The sequence below is a fragment of the Ochotona curzoniae genome, unplaced genomic scaffold, assembly GCF_017591425.1.
Source record: "Ochotona curzoniae isolate NIBS_2020 unplaced genomic scaffold, NIBS_Ocur_1.0 scaffold_2587, whole genome shotgun sequence".
NCBI lineage: Eukaryota > Metazoa > Chordata > Mammalia > Lagomorpha > Ochotonidae > Ochotona > Ochotona curzoniae.
This window is the reverse complement of record NW_024467096.1, coordinates 2,717,815-2,735,992: the sequence shown is the minus strand read 5'-3', so window position 1 is coordinate 2,735,992 and position 18,178 is coordinate 2,717,815. Positions and strand designations below refer to the sequence as shown.

Sequence of the window (18,178 nt, the reverse complement as noted above, 5' to 3'; positions counted from 1 at the left end):
CTCAGGGCCATCATTGCAGAACCTTTTCCAACAAGTGAATGGACTAAGCAATTTGCATTTCCAGACAGATATATCACTGCAGTTTATCGTTCTCAATATCTTTCTTTCCCCTGATTTCTCTTGAACTTATTTTTTTATAAATCGCCCCAAATCTTTTGTGTGAATTAGGGGATAAATACAAAATCTAAAATCCATCACTAAATGAGAATTATCAAAATTTTGCTATACTTTATGCTACTTTAAAAAAGATAAAGCAGGGGCCCAGCACAATAGCGTAGTGGTTAAAGTCCTCGCCTTGCATGCCCAGGATCCTATATGGGCACCAGTTCTAACCCTGGCAGCCCTGCGTCACATCCAGCTCCCTTTTTGTGGCCTGGGAAAGCAGTTGAGGACCCTGCACCCACATGGGAGACCTGAAGGAAGTCCCTGGCTCCTGGCTTAGGATCGACGCAGCACCGGCTGCTGTGGTCACTTGGGGAGTAAAATCATTGGACAGAAGATCTTTCCTCTCTGTTTCTCCTCTTCTCTGTATATCTGACTTTCAAATAAAAATAAATCTTAAAAAAAAAAAAAAAAAGATAAAGCAGGGTTCAGTACTTTAACCTAGCAACTAAGGTTAAAGTCCTCACCTTACACACGCCAGAATCCCAGCACGGGTTCGTATCCCAGCAGCTCCACTTCCCATCCAGCTCCCTGCTTGTGACCTGGGAAAGCAGTTGAGCATGGCCTAAAGCCTTGGGACCCTGCACCCTCATGGGAGACCAGAAAGAGACTCCTGGCTCCTGGCTTCGGATTGGCCCAGCTTCAGCCATTGCAGCCACTTGAGGAGTGAATCAACGGATGGAAGATCTTCCTCTCTGTCTCTCTACCTCTCTGTATATCTGACTTTCCAATAAAAATAAATCTTTAAAACAAAGAAAAGATAAAGTAAATTAATGGAGAGCATTTTAAAAACTTAATTAATTGTATGTCCAGAAAAACCACCATTCTAATATACAATCAAGCCAATCTCCCATAACTTTGCATTTGTGTGTATCACTATACAATACCAACTAAAACTTGGAATAATAACCCAAGGTGCTAAAACAGCCTAGCATTTGGTGCAGAGAGTTAAGCTGCTGTCTGTCATGCTAGCATCTAGATCCGTGGAAAGGCAGCAGATGATTTGAATATTTGGGTTCTTGCCATCCACGTGGGAGACCAACATAAAGCTCTGGTTCTGGTCAGCCATATGGGAGCTAACAGAAGGATAATCCCCTTCAACCTCTGCCTATCAGATAAATAAATAAATCTTAGAAAAGGGTCTGACTATTAAGATGTTTAAATATTTCAAGGTTTTTTTCTAAAAAATTAATAGGCTATTGGGCCGTACCACAGCATGGCATGCTAAGCCTCCATCTGTGGCGCCAGCATTCTATATGGGCACCAGCTGGAGTCCTGGTTGCTCCACTTCTGATACAGCTCCTGGCTAATGACCTTGGAGAGCAACACAGGATGGCCTACATCCTTGGGCACCTGCATCCATGTGGAATACCCAGAAGAAGCTTCTGGCTCCCAGCTTCAGAATGGCCCAGCTCCAGCCGTTGCGGTCACTTGGGAAATGAAACAGCAGGTAAATCTCTCCTTTTGCACATAGCATAATTTTTTTAAAAAAGAGGCTAAAATATCAAAAAGATAATTTTAGACACATTTTAATATAACATTTTTAGTTAATCTCTGGAAAACTCAATTAAATACAACTTTTCATTTTACTGTGAACCAGGTGATCTTAGTAACTGTGACATTCTCTAAGGATCTACTCTGGGCCAATCTCAAAACTCAGAATTTCAACTAGATCAATGTGAATGATTCCAATAGTCTCTATGTTATCTCCCCCAAACTGCCTTTTCATCATCTCAACTAAAACCATGAAATGGGGCTTCACCATCTTTCTCTTCTTCCTCACCACCCACCTTCAGCAATCCCTATCAAAGACCTCAGTGCTGACAATGATACTCCCTTTGCCCAATCCCAATGCCTGGGTCATCACTGTCGCTTCTTTTCCTTTATCTCTGCTACTCTAGAATAACAGCCTAGACCATTTTTTCTTCAGAATGTCTCTCTGTTTGGCACTTTTTCATCTGCACTTCTACTTTCTGTACTTCTTGCCCTGATACACATAATAAGTTGACTGTGTATCATCTCTACTTTGCATATCACTCTATGTTCCACTGTCTCAGAATTGTTTGGAATAAAGTCACTTCATTCACACATGCAGCAACAGCTTCCAGCAACCTGCTGTAACATAGTAATAATCTGAACTTTCAGGTCAATCTAGGGTTTGGGTCCCCATTAATTATCACACATCTCATTACTTTCCCTAAATTGCTATCCACCGCACCACGCCAATAGGTCATTGCCCACTGTGCTGCCAATGTCTCCGCTTATTGTACCTCTCCTTCTCACATCTGGAATGCTTTCCCCCTGCCTTAGACAAACGTCATAATTTTTTGAAAACAAACTTATCCTTTAATTCCATTTTCCATTAACTCCTTTTTAAAAATAATAGGTTTATCTGTTTATTTGAAAGTTGGAATTATAGAGATGGGGAAATACAAAGATTTGTTCTATCCTCTGGTTTGTGCCCCCGATGGCTGAAACATCCAGGGCTGGGCCAGGCCAAGACCAGGAGCCATGAGATTCTTACAGGTTTCCCATGTGAGTGGCCAAGAGCTCAAGCATTTGAGCCATCTTCCAATGCTTTTCCCAGGCAATTAGCAAGGAGCTGGGCTGAAAGTGGAACAGCTGGGACAAGAACCTGTGCTGGTATGGGATACCTATGTCACAGACAACAGCTTTACAAGCTGCGCCATAATAGCAGCCCCTAGATATCAATAATTCACCAGCATATGGATCATTCATCTCAACATGAAGGTTTCTGTTTATTAGATCTCAGATGAACCTTGTTCCTGACTTCCTTCTATATTCATGATCAGTATCAAAATGCTCAAACATTAAGTATGATTTCCTAATTGTCTCATGAGTATGCTTGCCAAAATGGTCTTGTGCATTCCCATGGTATTAATTGCAAACTATAAGCTGACCCTTACGTCTGAATCTCTATACTCATTCTCTTCACCAAACGTCATCATCATACCTTCAGCTGCCTACCTGACAGTGCCCCAGGGCATCTTAGACTTAACATATCAAACACAACTGAGGATTTTACCAAAGTGATACACTCTGCCTCTCCAGTCCGGCTCACTGCAGCACCACCCACTTCTCCCAAGTCCCAAATCCACAGGTAATTCCTAATTCTTCTTTCTTCCTCACACCCCTCTTCAATCCATAGATGTTCTGAGCTCCACGAACAGCCAAACTGAAACAAATTTTTCATTATCACCCGAGTCCACATTACAATCATCACCTCTAGCTGTACTTCTCTAAGAGTATTCTATATGAAGCGTCTATTTCTACTCTTCCTCTCATTCACACCATTCTTTACAGAGCAGCCAGGATGATTTACCCAAAACCAAAATCCAATACATCACTCTCCAACTTAAAAGCTTCCCAATGGCTTTCTACCACATTCGATTAAGGTAATTGTAGCCTAGAATGCCTAAGCAACCTGCCTCATTCCTACTCTGCACACCTCAGCTTCTCTCAGCCTATCAGCTGCCCACAGTGCTGAAGCATCAGTGGCTTGCTTGCCACCTCTTAACAGATGGAAGGGCTTCTCCACTGACTACAGCTACCTTGTTCTTTACCCACACAATACCCTTCACATAACTACTTCCCTTCTCTTAGGTCTCTGTTCAGAGGTTCCCTCTCACAGAGGTGCCTAACCACCACAGGCAGTCACTCTCTTTCTCATCACCTAGTCTTTATGTACAGTGTAGAAATAAGTTCTTCTAGGACAGGTTTCAGATAATACTTTTTATCTTTCCCATGGTCGTTTGCCTACTATAATCCCAGGCATGTAAGGACACCAACAAATACTTAGTGATCAACTTATAAAAAGGAGTACCTGTGCTGTACAAAATCAAATTTCTTTATAAATTCTGGCATAAATTTGGAGAAACTGCAAAAGAATTTATGAAACTACAAAAGTTGATGACATGATCACTGCTGTTTAATATCAGTTCAGAACATGATTCTTGACCTGAATAAATTTTCCTAAACAAATCAGATTTTTTACTGCAACCATTTAATGTCATTAAAATGATCACCACTAGACCAACTACTCTAATGAAACAAACTAAAGTCTTACTTAATGTTGTAACGTCCAGTTTTCAGTGTACATCTATCAGGAAGTTGAGCAAGTTTCCTTGATAGCATCTTAAAATACTTTCTGCACTCCTGCATTCCAGTGCTTTGTTCATAATCAGTGGAAGCAGAAAGTGGCAGTCCATCTCTGACACGGATGACTGAGGCGGATAAAATCAAAGACATTTCAACCAATACAGAAGACCTAAAGGAAAATGAAAAATTGAGGTTAGGTTAATAAAGCAAAGTTAACATGCAGAAATATTGAACTTACTAGTAACAAAAACAATTAAAACAATAACACTATGCTTCACCTAACAAATTAGCTTTACCAAAAAAAAAAAAAAAACACTTTTTTTGTCTGTTAAAGTAAAAACTGGAATCAACACCATTCTCAAATCAAGTTGGCAGGAGGCAACAATAATGTTAAAACATTCACATCCTTTGACCTCAGTAAAGGTTGACATACAACCATACCCTGAGGAATGTATCAGAGAACCACACAAAATTTTAAACAGAAAGACATTCTTTCAGTTAAATAACTAAAAAACAACCTAAAGATCCCAGAACAGGGTGATATTAATAACAGTATTCTCAAATGACAGAATAAACACAGCAACTATAATTTATGTTTGTGAAATAAAAAATTTCATAATGTGGCAAAGTGCTTAGATGTTAAGTAGAAACAAGCAGGATTAAAAACTGTATACTTTTTCCCCCACAAAGATAAAGGGAGTGAGGGGGCCACTTACGACAACAGTTATGCTGCTGCTTAGGACACCCACATCCCATACCACGGCGCCTGGTTCAAGTCCCGGCTCCTCCACTTCCTTTCCAGCTTCCCACTACTGCACAGGCTGGGAACAGCGGACAATGATTCAGCTGCTTGGCTCCCTGCTACCCATCTGAGCTCCAGATCCAAGCTGAGTTCCAGGCTCCTGGTTCCTGCCTGGCCCTATCCTAGCTGTTGCAGGCAGCTGGGGAATGAACCAGCCCATGGGAAGATCTGAGTTTCTGTCTCTGTCTTTCAAATGAGTGAAAATACATAACAATTTTAAAACAGGAGGGATAACTAAAATAAATAAATGCAGAAAAAAATGCCAAAATCAGAATAGTGACTATAACAGGGAAGAGTACAATGATGGATTATTTCACAATTTCCTAAATGTTCAAAATATTCCATAGTGGGCCCTCATAACTTTAGAATCATAAAAAAATTATAATTAAAGGAAATCCCAAAGCTAAACAATACTAGTTTAATTCTTAATCTTTTCACCAGAAAATAAGTCATAACGCCTTTGGCCAGCCTCTTTTATTGGATATTGGTCAGACTTTAAAAAAAGTAAGTGGAAGGTATTTTACAGACCTGTATCTGAAAGAAATCAGGTAAGCACAGGTATTTGCAATATTGGTTAAAATGCCATTGGGAATGCCTACATTCCACAGCAGAGTTCCTGGTTCAAGTCTCAGCTCCTTAACTTCTGATCTAGCTCCCTACTAACACACATCTTGGCAGGCTGTAGTTGAAAGCTCAATACTTGGGTCCATGTCACCCCTGACAGAGAACTGGACTGAGTTCCTGGCTCCTGATTTGGGTTCAGTTCAGCCCTGCTGTTACAGCCATTTGAGGACTAAATCAATGTGTCTCTCCACCTTTCACCCAAAGTAAAACTAAAAATCTGTAAAAACAAAACTCTATGTTAGAGTCTTTAAAAATAAATAATAATTTAAAAAAAGGCCAGGGGTGGGGGAGAGTGTGGTACAGTAGCCTAGTGGCTGATGTCCTCGCTTTGCTTGTGTCAGGATCCCATATGAGAATCAATTCACATCCCAGTTGCTCCACTTCCTTTCCAGCTCACTGCTTCTGGCCTGAGAAAGCAGCAGAGGATGGCCCAAAGCCTTGGGAGCTTGTATCCACATGGGAGACCTGGAGGAGGCTCCTGGTTCCTGGCTTCTGGCTTTGGCTCCAGCCACTGTGGCTATTTGGGGAGTGAACCAGCAAATGGAAGATCTTTCTGTCTCTCCCTCTCTGTAAAAATTTGACTTTCCAATAAAAAATAAATAAATCTTTGTTTGAAAAAAGGAAAAGGAATCAGGTAAGCAGACAGAAACAAAGCAAAATAGTTCTCAAACTTTAGCTTACACAAAAAGCTGAAAGCTTGTTTAGCAATGTAGACTTCTGGGGCTAATACTGCTACACAGCCAAGTTAAGCCACCATTATTTATTTATTTATTTAACAGGTTTACTTTTGAGAGGCAGACTTTTTTTTAACACACAGAGAGAGCTTCCATCCACTGATTTGCTCTCCAAAAGGCCACAATGGCCAGAGCCATCTGAACCTCTGAGCTAGAGCTTCTTCTGGACCTCCCACATGGGTGCAGGGACCCATGGCCCAGGCCCATCTTCTGCTGCTTTCTCAGGCCATAAGCAGAGAGCTGGATCAGAAGTGGAGCAGCCAGGAAATGAACTGGTGCCTATATAGGGTGCTGGCCCCAAGCTGTCATTTTTTTGACACCAGCATCCTATATGGCAGAGCTGACTTGAGTCCCTAGCAGTCTGTTTCCAATCCAGCTTCCTGATAACAACCCTGGGAAGGCAGTACAAGATGGCTGGGCCCTTGTCACCCATGTCAGAGATCAGGATGGAGTGCATCGTTCTTGGCTTTGGCCTGGACTAGCCTTTGCTGCTGAAGCCACTTGGGAGAGTAAGCCAACCAATGAAATATCTCTTTCCCTCTGTCACTACTCCATTGCTCTGCTTTCAAATAAAAAAGCAAGCTGTAAACAGAAAGAAATAAATGTAGATTTCTTGGGCAGCTGATAGGGGTTAAGCAGCTTCCTGTGAACCTGCTTCCATATTAGAATTCCAGGTTGATCTCCAGATCTTTCACTTCCAATCCAGCTTCTTTGTGTCTGGGAGAAACAGGTAATAGCTCAAATATTTGGGTTCCTACTGCCCAAGTGGAAGACCTGAATGGAGACTATGGCTCCTAGTTTCATCATGGCCTTACGCCGGCTGCCAAGGCCATCTGGAAAGTGAAAAGGTAGATGGAAGATTTCTCCTTCTCTTTTCCCCTTTCTCTTTCAAATATATAAATGTAGCCTTGTGGACTCAGCTTGCCAATTTCTTTTTAAGGCAAAGATTCAGAAAAACAACTTTCCACTGGTTCAGTTCTCCCAACACCCACCATAGTCAAAGTTGGGTCAGGCTGAGGTCAGGAGCCTCAAATACAATCTGGATTTTCCAAAGTAGGTGATAGGAACCTAATCACCTAAGCCATCACCTGCTGCCTCCACGGGAAAGTTAGAACCACAAGTGGACTGGGATGCAAATCCAAGCATTCCCATATGGGATGCAGGCCTCCCAATTGATGTCTTAACAGATAGACCAAACACCTATCCCATTATTAAAATTTTAACATCTGGCCTAAAGAAGCAGGAAAATGCCTTAGTTTATACTCTAAGCATTTATTATGGAAATATAAAATTACTGTTTTCCAGTATGCTGCTACATAATGACCATTTGGGGAATTAATGTGGGGGCAAGCTATCACTTATAGCTCCAACTATCTGTTTTACAGTATTCAAACGCAGACTGCATTCTTTTTTTTTTTTTAATGGCTCACCCTTTTAAGGGTCCTAAAAGAATTAAGTTGAAACTTCCATGTAGTCTTCTAAGTTATCATTTTCTTTTTAATGACTCAGAAGACAAAACACATGATTCAGAACCAGGCACCATGCTACCCTGGGTTAAGCAGCACCTTAACATACATACTTCCCACATTGTCCCACTAGTTCAATCCTGGCTAGTCCACTTCCACTCCAGCTTTCTGCTAATATATCCAGGGAGACAGCAGATGACAGCTTATGTGCTGGAGCCCTTTCATCCACATGTGAGACCCTGATGGAGTTCTGGGCTCCCGGCTTCCCAGCCCTGGCTGCTGTCAGCATTGCCACAGTGAACCAGTAAATGCAGGACCTCTCTCTCTTCTCTGTCACTACTCTGCCTTTCGAGTAGATGAAAACAAATAAATATTTTTTAAAAAGAGAGAGAGAGACAACTCACACTGCCTAAAACATACTGAGAAAAGAACACCACTTTAAAGCTCCATTCACTCAACATTGCCTATCTACTATATCCACTATCTACTAGTATACATTTGTATACCTGTATACAAACTAGAGAAATTCAAATGAAAAGAACAAACACAATACAAGCTACAGGGCCTATTCCTTTTCTAATTAGAAAGTTACAGTTAGATAAACTTGCTTTTCCAATATTCCCAAAACACAGTTTCAGTTTATAATCCAAAGCACAACACAGCAATTATGTTCCCAGTCAAAAAACTTATAAAGGTTGTCAGTGGACTATTTCTACTAACAACGGACAAGAGTTTTCGGAGGAGAAAAAGTTAAGTCTCTTCCAGAGTAATGAGATTTCAAATCCAAATCAGTTGAACCTAATAAACAAAAGAAGTTAGGATGAATGCCCAGAAAATAATGCCAGCCTTAACCAATTTGCAGACAAATTCAATCTCTTTAGATTAATATACTCCCCTTTTTTAAAAAAATTTTTATCTTGGATTTTTAATGTAACGTGTGTGTGTATGTATACATATGTATGTGTGTGTGTGTATATATAAGAGTTTATATCTATATATAAACTTTATCTGGACTGTGCTAGTGCAGGAAAAAAATGTTTCCACATCAAGGTCAGGCAAAGGAAAAATACCACTGAGTACAGGCAGGCTCATGATTATGAAAACCACAGAGGCAGTGGGACTGTGGAAAGTCAGAGGTTATAATTGCATGGAAAGATCCAGAAGCAGTAGTTTCCAATGTACAAGGGCCACAGACACATTTCTAGGCCACCAGTTCCACGTCTCCTCACCCTAAAGCTGCCTTTAAAACAGGAAGCTCAAAGGTAATCCTAGCAGTGGCCTATACTTCCTTTCCTTCACAGCAACTGTCCGGGGGGGGGGAAGGGAAAGTGGAGTCCATGAATCATTTACTCAGGCCTTGCCACAACGACCACAGGTAGGACTCCAAATTCACCATCTAAAGCAAGTTTATTTTTAAGTCGATCATTTTGTATAGTCTGTGAATGACATTATAAATAACCAAGTGGTCCTTGGTGGAAAAATTGGTTCCCTATGCCTGGATAAGAGGAAAAACTCCAAATTACAATCTAGGTATTCCTGTGTAAGCCTTCAGAATTAGCCACTAGGACCTGGCGGTGTGGCCTAGTGGCTAAAGTCCTCGCCTTGAATGCACCAGGATCCCATATGGGCGCTGGTTCTATCCCGGCGGCCCCTCTTCCCATTTAGCTTCCTGCTTGTGGCCTGGGAAGACATTTGAGGACGGCCCAAAGCTTTGGGACCCTGCACCCACATGGGAGACCCAGAAGTTCCGAGTTCCCGGCTTCAGATTGGCGCAGCACCGGCAGTTGCGGTCACTTGGGGAGTGAATCATTGGACGGAAGATCTTCCTGTCTCTTCTCCTCTGTGTATATCTCACTTTGTAATTAAAAAAAAAAATTAGCCACTAAATAAATATCCATGATATCAAACTGTCACAGAGATGGCCAGCCACAACAGGCCACTTTCTTTTCAGACCCTGTGGGGTAATGACTGTGGCCCCAGATATCAGGAAGACATCTCTCAAAAAGTAATAAAAGCTCAACATGTAAATACACTTTATGTGTACTTTCCAGTTAAATGTTTTTATAAATGCCTCTCCTCAAAAGATAAAAAATGTATCCATTGGAGTCCATCATGTAAGTACTACTTTCACAAAGCTTATCTACAACCTCTGTGAACTTGTTGTTCTATTTACCCATAAGTTTTTTTTTTTAAGATTTATTTTTATTATTTTTTCATTGGAAAGGCGGATATACAGAGAGGAGAGACAGAGAGGAAGATCTTCCATCCGATGATTCACTCCCCAAGTGAGCGCAACGGGCCGATACTATGCCGATCCAAAGCCAGGAGCCTCTTCTGGGTCTCCCACACGGGTGCAGGTTCCCAAAGCTTTGGGCCGTCCTCGACTGCTTTCCCAGGCCACAGGCAGGGAGCTGGAAGGGAAGCGGGGCTGCCGGGATTAGAACCGGCGCCCATATGGGATCCCGGGCGTGCAAGGTGAGGACCTTTAACCACTTGCGCCACCACGCTGGGCCCTACCCATAAGTTTTTTTGCCTGGTATCCGTTCATAATAATGTCTATAAAATCAACTGTGAAGGTTAAGATTTAAGCTTTTTCCTAGTCTAAAATAAATGAAAAACGTTTCTGTTTTGCTTCACAAGCGCATGTGCACACTTCCGGCAAATCATTATTTTTAGATGTTCATCTGCTTATCCAATCATCTTACATATGCTTCACACCAAAATGTAAGTAAAACAAGCTGTTACATATTTTATTAAAAGTGCTGAAAACTGTGGAAATGGGAAAGGGGTTAATTTAGGGATCAGCTCCGTATACTGTGATTTACCTGGTGGGGCAGACTAAGAAGGGAAACAGGTACCAAGCATAACCAGCATTTACTCTTTGTCCCTGCTGTGTCCCTAGCCTCACTAGAAGTCTAACACTCCTAATATGGGTGCCTGCACTGCACAGCACGTACAAGACCTCAGGCTCCAAAACAGATGACACCCACATCTAGCAATAGGGCATCCAGCACAGGCTCAAATGTGCCCATTTCCGACATCTGTGCAGTCACAGTTCAAGTCAGATGGGTATAACCTCCAACTCACACGTGGAGGTTGAAGTTTTTCCAAACATCACAAGGCTAACTAGTAGTACTGTATAAGGATGGATGTGCCAGAACTGGCACATAATACAAGCGTCTTCCATGTCACTGTGCCCTACCAGTCCCCAAAACTAACCAGGGCGGAAACCTGTGACGTAGACACTACCTAGTTGTCCATTCTGAAATAATACGGTTTGATTGTTAAGAGGTAGTTAAGTATGACAACTAAAAGGTCGGACACAGGAGCCAGACTGCCTGGGTTAAATGCTGGCTCCACCAAGTGCCAGCCATGCAACCTTGGGCAGGCTCTGCCTCAACCTCCTCACCTACGAGTGGTATTTACCACACAAGTTCAGATAAAGCACCTGAAATACACTCAAAGTGCTATATTAAGTATCTGTTCTAATTTACTGATTACCCTCTATGATATATGTTATATATACATGTTATATATAATGTATATATTATACAATGTGTGCATAGCACACACATCACCTCATTTAAGCCTTCCAATAACTTGTGAGGTAGATAATTAATTCCATTTTGCCTTTCAGGGAATTCAAAGTCAGAACTGGTCTAAGGAATTCATTCAATTCCCAAAAGAGCAAGTGACAACGCAGAGATTTAACCTAGGCCTAACTAACAATTCTACAAAATGCTGCCTGCCCACTGCCTCATAACACGAGGAGGAGGTGATCGCGGGCACCTTGGAGAGAACCCGTTTTTCTTTCATATACCATCATGAGATATACAGGGATACCAGTCACCTAGTAAACAGATGTGACAGCTCCCAATACAGGAAATGTCCAGATGTTCCATTAACAAAGGGCATGTTCAGAGGTTTCAGATTGAAATAGTGCACACCACCACACTGGAATCTGTAGGTACAGTTAAAAGTACTGCCTACTTCCTGGCAATCTGAGATAGTGCCCAAGTATCAGTAACGTGGAATGCAACACAGAGAATTTCACAGAGGTTGTTCCACTGTCAGCTGGTGTCTCACTATCTCCAGTCTGGTGGCTGATACTTCAGCTCTGGGCTGGGCTTTGCCTACATTGAACAGGCTCCGCAGAGGCAGGTCCTGAGGTCCTCCATCTGCTCCACGTGCATGATGGGCTAGAAACAATCACGGCAGCAACAGTCTCAAAGTTGTTTTCACAGGTGAGAAACTCCAGCCAGCTGGGGATCGGCTTTCTCTTCCCCCCAATCTCATCCACTTGTTGAGCCAGTTGCTCGCAGGCTTTCTGCCTCATCGCTCCCCAAGTGCTATTCACCTGGGCCTCGGGGTTTCCGCGTGCCAACGCAGACAATCTCTGAGCTCAGGAACTCACCCCAAACCTCACACATCACCAAGTGAGCTGTTCTGCCTCAAAGAAATAGGAAACGTCACCTCCGGATCTCACGGGTGACGCCAAAGGCCTAGGTGGATTACCATATTTATGACGTCTGGGCGCCAGGGAGTTCCCACCGCCGCCCGCTCTGCAGCCCGGCGCGGCTGACCCTCGCCTTCCACCATGCCCACCCCAACCCGAAGCAGGTCGGCCGAGGGGGCAACCGTCGCCCGCGAGGCCCCCCAGACCTCTCAGGTCCAAGGGGCCCCTGTCCTCTCACGCCGGACCCCGGGGAGCTCCGCGGCCCCAGCACCGCCCGGCTCCACCCCACGGCACGGGCAGGGCTCCTGGCCCAGCGGCAGGTTTGTGGTCGCGACCAAGAGGGCTGAGGCGGGGAGAGTGAAGGGCGTTGTCAGCACGAAGGGTGCTCGAGCAACCCCGAGCAGACGAGAAACAGACTGAGGGGCCGGGCCGTACCTGCCGAGCCGGGAGCCGCCGCTCCAAGTGACGCGCCGCGCAGTGCATTGTGGGCGCCCAGGAGCGGCCTTTCAGCCGGGCTGCCCCGCGTCCAACGTGGCTGGCGCCGGCGGAACCAAACCCCGCCCCGTTCCCTCGGCCCGGCCAATCGGGTTCTGTGGGAAGCACTCACTGGCCCGCCCCCTCCAGGGCAGATTGACAGTTTCTCACGCACCTGCGCCAGGAGATTCCCATCGTTCTGTGGGGACCGAGCTAGGTTGTCCCTTAAGAATAAAGTTAATCGCCACATTTTCTGTCAACACTTATCCAAGGGGCAGAGGGAAAGATTCCCTCACAGTAGGGAAGGAAAGGACCTGCAGCCGATTGGCACCACCAGGGAGAAGCAAACCATCTGCGCCGGCAGGTTCTAGAGCTGGCCCTGCGGCTTCTCAGCCACCACGCACTGTTAACCCAGCATTCCCTCAGTGTTCACCGGGTCGCCAGCACAGTGTGGGGCATCAGATCTCAGAAGGGAACCGCCTCACACTTGATGGGATTTGAGATGTAATCCTATTGCATGGAAATTGGGAAGATGAGAGTCCAGCTTGGGAAGCTGCTAGTGTTGGTGACGATTTGTGAGACCGGACACAATTGTTGAAAAGAAGCGAGGCTTTATTTAAGTTAAAAAGAAAAATATCCACTGGCTGGTGTCATGGTGTAGTACGCTAAGCCTCCGCCTATGGCACCAGCAACCCATATGAGCACCAGCTCTAGTCTCGGTTGCTCCTCTTCCCATCTAGCTTCCTGCTAATGCCCTGCACCTACATTTGAAACTCCTAAGAGGCTCCTGGTTTGGGATTGGGCTGTTGTGGCCTTTTGAGGCATGAGCCAGAAGATGCAAGATCTTTGTCTCTCCTAATTGCCTTTCAAATAAAAATAAAACAATTTTTAAAAAGAAAATAAAAAGAAAAGTAAGAGCTCCAGATAATATGGCCAGCGCGACTGACAGACCAAGCCTTGAAGTCTGGCAGTCTGGGGGTATTTATGTCTTTACCATCTGATCTCCAAGCAACAATGGAAGAGTTTACACATTCGTTACTGGAAAGAGAGATGGGCATGAAGACAATGGAGCCTTTTCTAGCTTGTATGTATTGCAATCTAGAGCCTGTCATAGAAGCCTAGATCCTGACATTGAGAAGTGCTTGTTACACAGGACTTCTATCTTGTTTCATTTAGTATAAGCCTGCTGCCAAGCAGCAGCAGTATTGCTCGCAAAGAGCTGTAGGTGGAGTTAATCTGGCTCGCTCTTACTCCAGGCTCCTGAAGTCAGAGACTTTAGTAAGTCTTTGCCATATAGATCGTGATCAATACTATAAAGGAAAATTGGTGGGTGCAGTGATGAATGATGCTTTAGAAAAGACCTCTGAATAAGCACCTTTCAGATTCCAGGCATATTAAAGGGCCAAAAAGAATGTTCCAGGCCAAGGGAAAACACAATGGGTTAAGTGTTGGGGTTTGCAAAACTTGGAGGATTCTGGGAATAAAAGGAAATTGGTGTGGCTGGAGTGCAGAGAGCAGAGAGAAGCCAGGTTGAGATGGGGCAAGGGCCAAAGTGCTCTAGCTTTTACCAGCCACTTGATAGATTTCAGACTGTAACTGAAGGGTTAAAGGGCAGCTAATAAAGATGGTTGCATGGGATCTGATTTACATATTTAAAAGCTCACTTAGGCTGTTTGTGAAGAATAGAGTGGAAGAGAGCAAGAAAGGTTGCTGAGAGGTCAGTTTGGAGGCGATTGCATTCGTTCACACCAGAAATCATGGGGGCTTGAACCTGGGTGATAGCAGTAGAGGTAGAGAGAGATGGATAATTGCAAGATACAAATACATCAAAAAGTAAAGAGCTTATGGACTGGTTTCCGGGAAGAACAAAGAATTGAAGAGCAGTAAAAATTGTTCCTTAACAAGATGGATGAAGAAGCCATTCTTTGATGCAAGGAACATAGAAGGAAAAGCAAATTATTTGGAGTATGTTACATTTGAGCTGCTATTAATAGAGATGTCAGATTTTGAAATGTAAGTCTAGAGTTCAGGAGAAAGGTCTGGACTAATTCTATAAATTTGGTGGTTATTGGAGTGAATTAAGCCAGACAGTTTTCCTTGACATATATTCAACAGATATGCTCACCAAAGCACATGTATGATAATATTCGTAGAATGAACACATTTTAGGATATTCATGTAGCATACTATCCAAGGGAAAGCAAATGAACAACTTGTCATTTTACACAAAGCATAGATAGATTTTAGAATAAAATACTGAAGCACATCAGACAAAACATGCACTGTATGTGATTCCACTTAATTTAACATCATCTAATACTCCACTTACATAATGTTCAAAATCAAAAATAATGGGTGATAACATAAGTGAAGGTATTGATTATCCCGTAGGTAGTATTAATGTTTGAAAAAGAAGCACTCAGGGGATTCTGGAGTTCTAACAATGTCTATTTGGCATTGATTACATAATGTGTTCAATGCAAGTTTTCTGTATGTATTTTTTTATTCAAGAGAAAGTTTACATTTTTAAAATGTGATGGATGATCTAGCCATGAGTAACCAACTGGTAACAGACCAAACTTCCTGTCACAAGTGATAGAAAACCAGACAATATCTCTGAAACAAGAACTTCCAATCTCTGGACAATAAGCAAGGTAAGTTGTGATCCTTGCAGTAAGGAAACCAAGCAAATCAGTCTAAAATTTTCCATAAATTTCTTCTTGGAGTTATTTACATGAGAACAAGATGGACACAAGCCTGTGTGTGTGTGTGTGTGTGTGTGTGTGTGTGTGTGTGTGTGTTAGAGAAAGAGATAGAAACTGTGATGTAACAATGAAGCAAGCCTTAGAAGCAAACCAGTTTCTTCATTTAAAAGTCTTGCTGTTGCTTAGTAACATGGTTGGGTGGATCCCAGCCCTGGGCAGATGCCAGGTGGGGACAGCCTAGGAGAATCTTACTTTCCCTTCATCTCAGAGGGGACTTCTATGAAATTCTGGGAGGAGTTCCATACCAAGGAGGTCCTCCATCCAGCAATATTCCAGAAAGGATATAGAGAAGAAAGGTGCACACAGGTATCCACATGAACTCCCAGTCCTTCACTAAGAGGCCCACCTGCTCTGTCAGATGTACTGTCTTCATCACTTCTCTTCATTAAACTTTGCTGGCATGCTGATCATTGCATTCTGTCTCAAGTCTGAATTCTTCCTTGTGGAAAGACAAGAATTCTAAACAACCAATCTCTGGTAGCAGAGCATAACATGCTCAACAACTGAAAAGCCAGAGATCAGAATAAAGAGAAACTAAAACAGCTAGACAACTAATATTTGCAAGGCAGACTAGCAGAGAAAGCAACCCAGAAATAGACATAAGAGTTTGCTTGAATCTTTGGGTTTGAGGATGGATTCTGTGAGTCTGATAGAGAACAACTATTGGATAAAGTTAAGCTGAACAACTACTAGATTTGAATAGTTCGGAAACAACTCATTTTCTGACTAAGTGGACTCAATAAATCTGTTAAAAACCTGTGGTTTTTGATAAGAAATCCCAGAAATGCTGTTCTCCCAAAATGAAGCTAAGGGACAGGTGTAGTGGCACAGCAAGTTAAGCTACTGCTTGGGATGCCTACATTCTGTATTGGAGCACCTGGTTCCAAGTCCCAAGCACTTTATGCTTCTGCTCCAGTCTCCTGCTGATGTATCTGGCAGACAGCAGATGAGCTGAAATACTTGAGTTCCTCTCATCCATGTGGTAGACCAGGATTGAGCTCCAGATTTCTGATTTTAGGCTGGCCTAGCCCTGACTGTTGCTGGCATTTGGAGAGCGAACTAGTGATAGAGGACTTCTTCCTCTTCTCCCCTCTTTGTTATAAAGCAATAAAACAAATTTTAAAATATTCTAATACTAAGGATATATTTACTCAAAGTTGAAGTTGATACACTCGTAAGTTAACTGTTTATTTCAGTGAAACCTCACAATCTTTAAAGAAAGAAAACAAAATTCAAGTACTCAAGTGTGTAATACACACAATGTCTAATAGTCAATCAAAAATTATTACACACATGAAGAAACAGGACAAAAGTCAGTCTATAGAAACAGTCATAAATTACAAAGATGATGCAATTAGATTTAAACCATATAAAGACTTTAAACTATTATTAATAGGGCCAAGCATAAAGGAACATAACAATTAAGTGAGAAATGAAAGTCATACCAAACAACAAATCAAACTTCAAAAATATAACACCTAAAGGAAAAGCAACAGTATGGGAATTAACAGATTAGGATCGCTAAAGGAAAGAGCAGCATATAAATAAAACAGCTAAACAATTATCTACGTGAAAGTCAAACAGAAGAAAAGTGGAAAAGAAAATAAACAAAACCCTGGTGACCTATGGGTCAATACAAAGTTATCTGCAATGTGTGTATAAAAAGTCCTAAAAGAGAGGGGAAGAGATAACAAATATTTGAGAATGGCTAAAATGTTTCTAAATTTGGTAAATCATAATGAACTGCAAATAAACAAGCTAACCTTTGGCACAATGAACATAAAGAAACCCACATTCAGACTTATTACATTCAAACTGTTGATATTGGTAATTGAAAGAAAATGTTGGGAACAACCAGAGAAACATAGAAGCCACGTTGCATACAGGGAACAAAGGTAAGAGATAGCACTGACTTCACACTTCACCTCAGAGAGAATGCAAGCCCGAACACATGTAACAAAATCCTTTAACTTTCAACCTCAAATTCTATATCTAGCAAAAATTCTGTCCAAAAACTAGAAATAAAGGCATTTTTAAACAACTGAGCAGTAATAGAATGCTAGTTCACCTAGATAATAAGCGTAATAAATGTTAAAATTCTTCAAGTTAAATGAAAACGATTCCATATGGAAACTTGAAATCAAACAGGAACAAAAAGCACCAGAAATGGTGAGCAAGTGAAATCATATATTCTTTTCCCTTTTAAGAATTTTCAAATATAAGTAGCCATATGTCAGGTCTTACTTTGGCTATGCAAGGCCAGGAGTGGGAAAAACAATGGTGACAGGAATCAGCACCATGGAGTAATGAGCTAAGCTTCCACCTGAGGCACCAGCATCCCATAGGACACCAGATAGTATCCTGACTTCTCCACTGCCTAGCCAGCTTCTTGCTGGATGGCCTGGGAAAGCAGTGGAGGATGGCCTAAGTCATTGGCCCCTTGCACACATGTGGGAGACCCAGAAGAATCTCCTGGCTTTTGACCAGCTCACTTCCAGCCATTGTAGCCATCTGAAGAATGAACTAGTGGATAGAAGATCTCTCTTTCTCTCTCTCCTTCTCTAACTCTGTCTTTT

General features: G+C 42.5%; 1 protein-coding gene across 2 annotated transcripts in view; it reads right to left on the bottom strand.

The window, feature by feature from the left end:
• SEC22A (SEC22 homolog A, vesicle trafficking protein) overlaps positions 1-12,825 on the bottom strand; it is a 55,729-nt gene extending 42,904 nt beyond the window's left edge. Inside the window, exons 1-2 of one of the 2 annotated variants that reach the window (XM_041002805.1) lie at positions 12,799-12,825; positions 4,250-4,450 (exon numbers count right to left, since the gene is read on the bottom strand). In XM_041002805.1, coding sequence (XP_040858739.1) covers positions 4,250-4,431 — 182 coding nt within the window. In that variant the 5' untranslated portion in view covers positions 4,432-4,450; positions 12,799-12,825. Of the gene's footprint in view, positions 1-4,249; positions 4,451-12,798 lie in introns of those variants that run through there. The other variant, XM_041002806.1, reaches the window with a different exon arrangement.
• Between the last annotated feature and the right edge of the window lie 5,353 nt (positions 12,826-18,178).